Consider the following 12,203-nt stretch of genomic DNA (forward strand, 5'->3'; position numbering starts at 1 on the left):
TGTTTTGCCTTGTCTGGTTTCAAAACCGCTCCTCACAAGAGTTGTTTTGGTCTGAAATCAAACAGCAATTATTCTGGTTTTCCAGAGCAAAATTTTGATTCTGAAACAAGAATTGTTATTTTCCAAAAACAAACTAGCCATCTTTCCTTTCTTTTAAACCATTTCTTATGGGGCTTCAACTATATTTTGAAACTAATAATTTCAAGTCAAGTTGAAGCTCACACCTTGTTATCCAAATACCAAACCTAAATTATGATTGTAGGGGAATATATGTGTAAAAGGTACTATAACAACAACAACATACCCAGTGAAATCACACAAAGGGGGTCTGGGGAGGGTGGAGTGTACGCAGACCTATGTGTAAAAAGTACGAAGGGAGAACATAGCTAATAGTAGAAGGGCAAATATGATCCTTTTCTGTTCACTATACCCCAAGATTTTTTGCCTTCCGTGATACCCCCAGGCAACATTCCAAGAATAATTACGAGTATTAAAGCCTATGGCCATTTTTTGAATCGGAAACATAACTTTTAGTAAAAAAAACACCTTAAATTTTTGAGATAAGGGTAGAAAACACACTCAACTATCACTGTTTTTTGAGTTTCATACCTAAACTATCAGAAAGTTGAGAAAACTACCTAGACTATCACTATTTAATTTACAAAACACACCTCAAATTATTCTTGAATGGCATGTAATCTACACTTTCCATTTTATATAAAAATGTTGCCAAGTGTTGTCCACGTGGATAAATAATGTCACAATGACACCTACATGGAAATAAAAAAAAACTATTTGTTTTAAAAAACAAATTGAAAAATAATAATTTTTGTAAAAAATATCAAAAATTATAGAAAATAAAAAAAAATAGTTTAAAAAATGGAAAAGTTGTTTTAAAAAAAAAAACTGATTATTTAGTTTTCACTTTTTTTTTTTTTGAAAAAAAAAATCAACTTTTCCATTTTTTAAATCTTTTTTTTTTCTGATTTTCTAAACTTTTTGATATTTTTTTACAAAAATTATTTTTTTTCATATTTTTTTTTAAAATCCAGATTTTTTTTTTAAAATGCTGATTGTTTTTAAAAATAATGCAGTTTTTTTTAAAAAAATATACACTTTGTTTTTTATAAAAAAATATTATTTTTTAATTTCCATATAGGTACCACTATAGCATTACTTATGTCATGTAGACAATTTTTTTGAGAAAATTTCACCTTCACTTTGGAGAGTGAGTTCACACTAGGGGTGTTCATGGTTCGGTTTAGGTCGGTTATTGGTTAAAATCATAACCAAACCAATTTAGTCGGTTTTTAAATGTCTAAAACCATAACCAAACCATGTAAAATAATAACCACCGGTTTGGTTATTATCGGTTTGGTTCGGTTTTTCGATTTATGACTAGCCGTGACAATTCAAATATTCTCTCTCTACATTCTTCAAATTTGCTCTTTTTTCCTCACGGCCCATAAGGGTGAACTTTGCTGCATATTGAGGGAAAGACACGCTGTTGGCAAATTAGGTGGACCAAACTTGCAACGCAGTTTAGATTCAAAAGAACAAGTCAAACAGAGGTTTCAAAATACAAATAACCCTTATGCTTACGACTTATTAGAGTTGGGCTTGGATTGTTGGACATATTTTTTTAAGACATGGGCCTTAAAAATAAGTAGACCAAAATTAAAAGGTATAAAATATCTTTAATTATTTATGAAAAGCTAATATTATACATATAAATAATTATAAATTTTATGTATATAATTATCGGTTTGGTTCGGTTATTTATTCGGTTATTTTTTACTATAACCATAACCAAACCAAATATTATCGGTTTTTCAAATTTAAAACCAAACTAAACCAAATGTCGGTTATTTTATTCGGTTTGGTTAAATTTTCGATTTGGTTTTGGTTTTAACCAAAACTGTGAACAGCCCTAGTTCACACATATAATTCAGGTGTGTTTTGTAAACTAGATAATGATAGTTTAGGTAGTTTTTTCAACCTTATGATAGTTCAGATATGAAACTCAAAAAAAAAAAATGATAGTTAGGGTGTGTTTTTGACCCTTATCTCTAAATGTTTTGACCACTGAGCTAGGCTATTGAGTTGTGTCAAAGGGGTTCAAAATATAATACATACCAGAAAATAAAAGTTTTGACCTTATATACTCAGTGTAATTTTTCGACGAAGCAGGTTTGAATAAACCCCTTCTGCCCCCTTGGGTGCGCTCTTACTGGTAGGGGTTTGGCTTGAACCCCTATCGGTATATTAATATCCAGAAACTTGTATAAAAAGAGGGAGACATTTCCAACCTGTTCATCCTATGCGAGGAATGAACAAATCATTCTTGCACAATTGAGCATCCCACAATAAAAACCTATACAATGCACTAGACTATTATAGATTTGCTAATATACATGTATAGATTTGGCTCGAACCGCTATCGGTATATTAATTATCTACAAAAGTGTAGAAAGAGGGAGACATAATCCTAACCTCTTCCTCAATGACCAAACTAGTTTTTGTATGATTGAGCATTCCACATTAAAAACCTATACAATGCACTGGACACTTATAGACTGTTAATATACTGGTAGGGGTTTGGCTCAGACCGCTATCGATATATTAGTATCTAGAAACGTGTATAAAAAGAGGTAGACATTATATATAATTTACCTCTTCATCCTAGGCGAGTAATGAACAAACTCTTTCTCTCTATCTCTATTTCTTTGTTTGAAAAAGAAGTGGATGTCCTTGAATTTTCTCTTTTTCTCATCATATGTTTTACTTATTCTACATGGTGGCAGTGGCGGACCTAGTAAGAGCCCAGGGGGATCCGAACCCCCTTCGGCGAAAAATTGCACTGTATATACAAGGTGAAAATTATTTTTTATGTATAGATAGTAGACGTTGAACCCCCTTAGCTTCTTCATTTATGGCGTCTTTATATTTTTTAACCCTCTTGGCATAAATCCTGGCTCCGCCACTGCATGGTGGTACCATAAAAATAGATGGTGGAAATTAAGCTCAGTGCCAACAAATTGGCCTCTTCTTGGAACGTTGCCTGGGCTGATTCGAAATGCTCATCGTGTCCATGAATTTTGCACTGACATTCTCGTAGAAACTAGTAGCAATTTTGAGTTCCGTGCTCCTGCTGTTGCCAACATGAACATGTTATTCCCAAGTGATCCTGCAAATATCCATCATATTCTTAGTAGGAATTTCTCAAACTATCCAAAGGGTCTCGAGTTCCGTAAAATTTTTGATAAATTAGGAAATGGGATCTTCAATGTTGATTCTAAACTATGGGAGATTCATAGGAAGACCACGATGTCCTTAATGACTCATGCCAAGTTCCAAACTTTGTTGAAGAGGTACACGTGGTGCATTATTAAAAACGGGCTCGGACCAATTTTTGATTTTTATCAGAACAGGGCATGTCATTTGATTTGCAAGACATTTTTCAGAGATTTACTTTTGATGCTATCAGTAAATTGTCACTTGATCATGATCCAAAAAGTTTGTCTATTGGTTTACCTCATTTGCCAAGTGAAAAAGTGTTCAACGACGTTGCCGATGCACTTATGTAGAGACTTCTTGCCAGAATGTTGCTGGAAATTGCAAAAATGGCTTCGAATTGGTAATAAAAAGAATCTCATTCAAGCATGGGAAGCTTTAGATCAATATGGCTAAAATTTCGCAATGTGTAATTTCAAACAAGTTTTTAATTGCCACAAGTGATATTTTGAAAATTTGTCTAAAATTTCGAAATGTGTAATTTCAAACTTCGAAGTTATGAAAATCACCACTTCTTGATGCTTGTCCTTAGTAGTTGTGCTTAGCAGTACCAACGAAAAAAGAAGCACACACCCGGTGGGACTCGAACCCACAATAGCCTGATTAGAAGTCAGGCGCCTTATCCATGAAGCCACGGGCAAGCAGTAAAACACGGCAATAATTTAACTTTTTACGAACATTTTTTTTTTAATATAAAATTTCGGACATTATTTTAAATAAGTGTTTGTTTATAAAATTGGTCAATTATTTCAATTTCAAACTTGAAATATAGAAATTGAAGTTTGAAAAATAGGTTTTAGGAAGTTTTCACTCACAAAATTTAAACCGTGCTTTCAAGTCCAAGCACAAAATCAACTTCTGACTATCCTTTTTCAACTTAACTTCAAATATTATTTTTACTCCGACTTAAATTCCTAAAGCTTCACATCAGTAGTACATGACAGGAATTGACAATTCATATTATACCGCTTATTGAAAGAAAAAAAGAAAATTTTGGAGGTAATAATTTCAGAAATATTACCTCAAGTTTTCCTTTGATTTTTAGGTTTAATTTGGTCTTTTGCATCTTCGTAGCAGCATCTTAGGAGTCTTTTGGTTAGATCATTAACAAGATGATAATCCTGCATAGATATATAATCTTCAGAGAGGTAGGTGTTATGAAAAAAAAAATGAATATTGTTCTCTCTTAAATTATCCCAGTTATACTAAAATTTTAGGCGTTGCATAAACACATGACAATCATGACTCTTCATACCAAAGAGTTTAAGCTTGTTCATGTCAACACATCTTCCCATGTTAGACACATAACCATTAGAAAATCTCAACTCTTGCAACCACTTACAAAGCACTTCTCTTGCGTTATTGTCTAACATATAACAAGCTTTTGGATACTTTCTGGTTCTTTCATCCTGTTGTAACTCTGGACGATGGCAAAGTGCTTTTAAATCTGCTTTAGATTTAGCATTGTCCTTTGTTTTTCCCTTGACATTCATCACGGTGTTAAAAATGTTATCAAACACATTCTTTTCTATGTGCATCACATCAAGGTTATGCCTAATAAGATTGTCTTCCAGTAAGGCAAGTCCCAAAATATACTTCTTTTTTTCCAACCACAACCACTATTCTTTGAGATTCTTGCATTTATCGCTTCAGAACCAAGTTCTGTGATTTTCATGAACCCCAAATCCTCAATCTCCCCAAGTATTTGTAAACCCGCTTGTGCAGTAGATGCAACCTGATGGACTGTTTGACCTTTCTTGAACCACCTTTTTTCCTTTGCCACGGATGATCCGGTGGTAAGAACTTTCTGTGATTGTCAAACCATGAGATCTTTCTACCATTGGATAGAGAAAAAGCATCCAAGTCTTCCATGCAATAAGGACAAGCTAATTTTCCTGCTGTACTCCAACCTGATAACATTGAGTACGCTAGAAAATCACTTATTGTCCACGTCAAAGCAACTTTCATTTGAAAATTAATCTTACTTGAAACATCATATGTTTGGACTCCCTCCTCCCATAATTCTTTTAACTCGTCAATGAGGGGCTGCAAAAAGACATCAATTTTCTATTTTGGATTTTTTGGACCAGGAATAATCATAGATAAAAACATGTAGGAATAATCATAGATAAAAACATGTATTCATCCTTCATGCACATCCAAGGTGGCAGATTATATGGCGTAACTATCACAGGCCAAGAAGAATATTGTTGGCCTAATGGACCAAACGGTTGAAACCCATCTGTGGACAAACCCAATCTAACATTTCTTACTTCAGATGCAAAACATGAATATGTCTGATCAAAATTCTTCCAAGAAGGAGAGTCTGAGGGATGACGCATGACACCATCCCTTTCATGCTCAAAATGGCATCTCATATGCTTTGTTGTAGCATCAGATGCATACAACCTTTGTAGACGTGGAGTTAAAGGAAAATAACACATTTTCTTATAAGAAATAGTAGTTTTCTGCTTGGAACGTTGATGTTTTGATCTCTTAAATTGAGGGTGAGAACAAAATTTGCAATTGACAAGTTCATTATCTTCACGCCAATAAATCATACAACCATTTTTGCAAGAGTCGATCTTCTCTACCGGCAAGCCCAATCCTCGCATTAGCTTTTTGGTACTATAGAAGCTATCTGACATTATGTTATCAGTTGGCATCAATTCTGATAGAAGTTGACATAACTCATCATACAACCTTTCAGAAAAATGATGTTCTGCCTTTAGATTCAACAGACGAGCAACGACCGACAATTGAGAATGTCCGTGTGGGTTTCCCGCCCAAATTTCCTGTTCTGATGCTTTGAGCAGGTCATAAAGATGTTGTGTTGTTGGATTTGGGTCCTCTCCAAGTTTCACAGTTTCACCCAAAGATGTTGCTTGATGATAATCAAGCATGCTTGGATATGGAATATAACTTTCACCATGGTGATACCAACGATAATAATCTGGTACAAAGCCGAAATTCCCAAGATGTGACATGATTGTAAACTCATCTAAAATGTTTTTATTCTGACACTTACGATGATTACAAGGACATCTTAACTTATCACTGTCCAAGCACTGTGGATGTCTTTTAGCAAATGCAATAAAATTCTCCACCCCATCAATAAATCTAGGATTTATGAATCCATCTTCCAATATTCTATCATACATCCACTCACGATCAAAATTACTCATATTGCGCTCTCTGACACAGAATAAACATGTGTTAGACCAGTTGTTTCCATATGATACTAGAACCTAGAGGTACCAGAATCTAACGAATTTAAAGCCATTAGACTGTTCTTCACCAAAATTTACAGTTACTGTTATCCTTTTCATCATTTTACTAATAGCTTTATTACATAACTCAGAAATCATTAAGCCAAATTAAACATGATACATGGAACAATTTGATCATCTAACCAAATTCTCTATTGCATATATGCCCAAACCTAATCTTTGCAGATGACAAAGAGTGTGCTAAGATCAGCTATCACATGAATCCTATTCCTAGAGCACACAAAAGAATCCTTCAATCAACAACAACAACGAAGTTTTTCATAGGAGAAAGATGGATTTCATACCTGGGTGACCTCACAAGAGTAACAATGAAGCAGTCGGAAGAGTTGGAGCAGCAAATAGCACAGTCCAACAAGTTTGAAGAAGTAATTAAAAGAAAATAGAAATGAATAAATCAATCTTGTATTAAATTAATAATAATTTTTCATAAGTTCGGATAAAATTGTTCATCAAAGTACACTAAGTCCAGAATCATTAAGGATCTTCATATCTTAGCTATTATTATCCAATTACACATCCAATCCTCGATCGTTACACAACATTATAACAAAGAAAAAACGGAATTACGTCTAAGTTAATCGTTCAAGGATCTTCATATCCAAGACCTATTAAGTCTATATTATCCAACTACACAACATTATAACAAAGAAAAAGATTTTATAGCTTTAAAATGTTCTAAATTCATCAGTTTAAGCACGATGCTAACACAAACTGATCCTTCAGTAACGAATTAATAAGAAATGAACAACCCAACTCAATAAGAAAAAACAAAAAGAAAAACTGATTTTGCAGCTTTAGAATGTTCTAATTTCATCGGTTTTAGGCACAATGCCAACGAAAACCGATCCTTCAGTGACGAAAACAAAGAAATGAATAAATCAACTAAATAAGAACAAAAATCAGAGTACAACTAAGTCCAGAATCATCAAGGATCTTCATATCTTAATATCTAATTTCATATAGAGAGCAAAGTCGCAATCTAAATCAATCACAAAACATGTGATCAACTCAATCTATTACAAACAACAGTACAAAAATAAGGGGAGTGCTGGAGTTCAAAACCAGCTGATGAACTTTTGAGGGCAGCGCATCCAAAATACAAAAGGCCGATCAGCACTTGTGTGGGTGGGGTTTTCCCACTTTGGAAAAGACTATATATGTATTATAAGAGATTTAACGAAAAGGTGTGTCAAATATGAAAAGGTAACAATATAACTATTCCTCCCATTGCAAAATTAGGAAAAATGTAAAATGAGATGCACAACCTCATCCATATTTAGTTCCATGCACCGGCATAGCTAATTAGACGTTTTAATGAACTGTATCCAAACTAAAATCTAGGATGAATGCAACAGGAGACCCTAAACACCTTAACCTTCTTTAGTGATAAAAGGAAAGAACAACTTGATCTTCAAGAATAGATTGGAGAAAAAAGCTTTGGGGATGATAAGAGAGAAAAAGGACAACCAGTTCCTCTCTTCGGCTATAAACCTTGGTTCCTTGCAATCCAAAAAACCTTAAATTTAACGTAGAGCGTCACTATAGCTATGGCTAGGACACAATCTCAACCCAATATTACTCCCTCTAATGGATTCTCCCCCCAATACGTTGTAAATCCCTAGAAGTTGAACACATTCGCTTAGGAAAATCCCAAAACTACAAAACCAACTTTACACGTTGCTACAAATGAGCAGCAAGAAATGAGGTATCCCAAATACTAAAACGGACAACACATTTCTAACATCTCGAACTACTAATAGCCTCATTCCTCTTAATTAACACCACTTAGAAGCTATGTTAATAAGACTATACCAAAAGAGACCCACAAAATCCACCAAATACTTACAGAGTCTCTGAATATATTCTGAAAAGGCTAGTCATATAGTTCAACTAATAAATCAAGACCTACGCCAAAAAAGACAACCAAAGGAAAAGCTCATACGAGACGAATCCTATTCAAGATACAATTTCATCATATCTGATGAACTTAAACAACAGAACATGTGCACACTAGCACTACAAATATTATTAACGCAAACTTTAACAAAAATATCATTCAGAAATAGCGTAACATACCACTCTTAACATTTGAAAACATCAAAGAAATGTAAAAAAGGCACAAAACAGATCATGAACCTAGCAGTTAGCAAAATAATATAGCACTAATTTCTATCACTTAATATAGCACCAATAAGATTTATAAGGTTCACTTATCAAACTAAAATTAAAAAAAAAAATCAACAAATCGTATAAACAACTTATTAGAGCTGCTAATATATTAATACTCTTCAATTCAGTTAAGATAAATAACTTTTAGCCTATTATTTACCAATTTTTAGCCAAAATTTGCCTAAAATGAACCAAAAAAACTAAAATGAACAACATGCATCAGTTTTTTAGCCTAAATTTAGCAGAAAACAACATCAAAACCAACAAGGAGCTAGGATTTAGGTCAATACGAACCAATTTACACATGTATGCAACAGTGAACTCATATTTTGTGCTTAAAGAAGATCAATATACGTAATTAAAGAGCACTCACTGATTTCAAATCTCAGATTTTGAAATTGTAGTATCAAGCAAAACAAAGACCTAATAACAAGCATTAAAAGAGGAGCAAAAATGGCAGAACCCTAAAATGAACCAAATCGGATGACTCACTGATTTCAAATATCAGATTTAGAAAACTTAGTCATTGTTATGTTGAAATCGCCATCGTAAATTTGAAATCGCCATCGTTATGTTGAAAGAGAAAGATGTAGATTTTTGGGGAAGTGAGAGTTTTGGGCCTTGGAGTGGGAAAATTAAAAGTGTTAGAAATATTTGGAGGCAAAACTAATAAGTTGTCTAATTTTGTTATTGTGACGGAAATAAATCTGTCACAAATTAATATATTTATTATTAATTATCTTTATATTATATTTGTGACGGAATGTTCGATCTGTCACAATTTTTGTAACGGATTTGTGACAAATAGTTGTCATTTTTTCTCATCAGCCTTAATGTGATGGAAATAGGTCCGTTACAAAAAATATATTTAAAATCTGTCACAAATTTATCACAAATCCGTTACTCTCAGAATTTTTATGAGAAAAAAAAAAAAGACTTATAAAAATTTTTATTTAAGAAAGGTTGATCCGTCACAAACCCATCAAAATTCTATCACAATTTGTGACAGAATTGCTCCGTGTCAAACATTCCGTCACAATTTTGACATTTTCTTGTAGTGATAAGGAGAATGATGAGTTAAGATATTAGTCAAGTGACAGACAAATAATAAAAGACAATGTAACAATTTTTGACAATATTAATAGGCAATATAATTAAGTTAAGTGAGGTTAGTTTTTGAGTTGTAATAAAAGATGATGCATTAAAACTAAGTATGATTTGTTTGGAAATTTGAATTGGAAGATTATATTAAATTTGAATTAAAAGATAAAATTATATTCCCATATGTTAACAAATTAAATAGACAAATATAGAAGTCAATTAATTAGTAATTATTTTTTAATATCATAACCTTTTTTAAATATGTCAATGAGATATGATAAGAATATGTTTTTTCATATAAAAACGTCTAAAATAATTGCAATTGTGATAGAATATTAAGTCTCAATTTAAATTTTTAGTATAAAAGTTTTACTTAAGTATAAATCATTGATGACGTTAAATTTAGTATAATTATATTGATAGTTATATTTATTAGGGAAAAGGACACATAACCATCCGAGTGAAACTATTAACATCCCACGGCCCAAGAATCTTAGAAGTCCTTTTTTAGCCTTTTCAAAATAATTCTATTTTCTAACCATTTTCAACTAATTCCAGCATATGTATATAAACTGTATCATTGTTGTATATGTATCACTATTGTATATGTATAGAAATTGTATCATACGTATTTAAACTGTATCATTGTTGTATATGTATAAAAAAATATATCATATGTATAGAAACTGTATCATTATCGTAAAGAATATGTATCCTTAAAATATATGTATAGAAAATATATCATTGTTGTATAAGTTGTGTATAATAAATGTACAATCAATGTATAATTAGAAAATGTATCATTGGTGTATTATTTCTGTTTAATAAATGTATAATTAATGTACACATACTAATTTTACACATATTATACAAATTTTGGGAAATTTCTTGAAGGCTCAATTAACGTATACTTACTAATTATACACATATTATATATGTTTTGGGATATTTTTGCAAGGCTCAATATGACTTTTTTTCCTCGAGCTCGCCACAAGTCATGTTCTTTTTTTGTAGGGAACCTTTTAGTGACGACTTTTCGATCGCCACAAATAATCTGATTTTTTTTTAGTAAATGGGCTGCTAGGCTAGCGCTTGACAATACTTTGGGCCAAACGGCCAACTCGGGCTATTAAGCCCAAACGTGGGCCGAACAAATTTCTGATGGCCACAATGCCCTTTTCCCTATTTATTATCCCAAAATTTTGTTGATTTTAAATATGTCAAAAGTTTTATTATATCAAACAAATAAGTTAATATTTTTTTATGATTAATTTCCTTTGAGACCCGACGCGCATCGCGTGGGTATGAATACTAGTTAAGAAAACAAAAGGGAAGTTATACAGTTGTTCGGCCAAAAATATTTATTACTTTCTAACCAATATACACACACAAACACACACACATTGTATGCAAAATTTTCTAGTCAGCGGTTATTTATACTTTCTCCACACAAAAGAAAACCGCATAACCAATTTCATGTTTAATTGTCGGTATTAGTTTGCATTATATCGGAGGACCTACGTGTTCGCTGCAACTGGACTTTGACGACATTTTACTTTCACTATAATTTTCCATGTAAATTTTATTTCAAAAAACTTAAAAATTTCATATCTGAATTTACTATCAAAATTAAATTGTTTGTCTCTCGAAATGCGAACTATATCACATAAATTGGGATAAAGAGAGTACTATATACTGGCATTGCACACTCAAGGAAGGATGTATTAGGTGTAAGATATGGGGAACCATTTAGCCATTTTACCGCCTCTATCTATAGCTGGCTGCTTTTGTCTCCAATGCATGTAAAGTTGTTCCTCAAATTGAATTTTTGGGGATTCAGAAAGAGAAAATGGCTCTTGATGAGAGTTGAGACACAACTCCAGTTTTGATTCTTTACTATATCCTCGGTTTTCAGCTGTTTGTGCCCGTCAGTTAGGTTATATTTTCTAATTAAACATCGCAGTGATCAGTTTCGGTTAAGATGAACCTTTGAAACGCTTATCTATAGCATGAGACGCTATATCGTGTTTTAGAGAAGTGAACTACCCTTTCGTGGAACCTAAATGATTGGACTGTTATTGTGCTACTAGCAATTGCCTATGTAGTTTCATCAGAGAGATTTTCTGGTGGGGAGGAAATACAAATTCCTACTATTAAAGTATCTTTCATGAAAATTTAAACAAATATTCTATTGAGAATATTTGCTGGATTTCTTGTTTTAGTATTTGGATGGAGTTCAGATATTCCTCCATTCGATGCCTTCTGATTAGTTTGTTTATGGCTGATATCGAGTAAATTTCACAGATGGTCACTTAACTATTAGTTTTTTTTTTTTACAAAAGTCACTTA

At 32.6% G+C, this 12,203-nt stretch overlaps 1 protein-coding gene across 4 annotated transcripts; it reads right to left on the reverse strand.

Annotated features, from left to right (window-relative positions):
* Positions 1-4,977: 4,977 nt before the first annotated feature.
* LOC132637405 (uncharacterized) lies at positions 4,978-9,420 on the reverse strand. 4 transcript variants are annotated; one of them, XR_009581551.1, is made up of 2 exons: positions 5,280-9,420; positions 4,978-5,204 (listed from the first exon to the last, which is right to left on the reverse strand). XR_009581551.1 is itself a non-coding variant. In XM_060354507.1 (2 exons), the coding sequence occupies exon 2, from the start codon at positions 6,477-6,479 to the stop codon at positions 5,391-5,393; it is 1,089 nt and encodes a 362-aa protein (XP_060210490.1). In that variant the 5' UTR covers positions 6,480-6,489; positions 9,127-9,420; the 3' UTR covers positions 4,978-5,390. The 4 variants fall into 4 exon arrangements, 3 of the variants coding, with proteins under 3 accessions (XP_060210490.1, XP_060210486.1, XP_060210479.1); XM_060354507.1 differs by having other exon boundaries at positions 4,978-6,489; positions 9,127-9,420; XM_060354503.1 differs by having other exon boundaries at positions 4,978-6,489; positions 6,869-9,420.
* Positions 9,421-12,203: the final 2,783 nt, after the last annotated feature.

The sequence above is a fragment of the Lycium barbarum genome, chromosome 1, assembly GCF_019175385.1.
Source record: "Lycium barbarum isolate Lr01 chromosome 1, ASM1917538v2, whole genome shotgun sequence".
Lineage (NCBI taxonomy): Eukaryota > Viridiplantae > Streptophyta > Magnoliopsida > Solanales > Solanaceae > Lycium > Lycium barbarum.

Coding starts and splice junctions, on each gene's coding strand:
- LOC132637405 (XM_060354507.1), bottom strand. CDS start 6,479: ATGAGTAATTTTGATCGTGAGTGGATGTATGATAGAATATTGGAAGAT.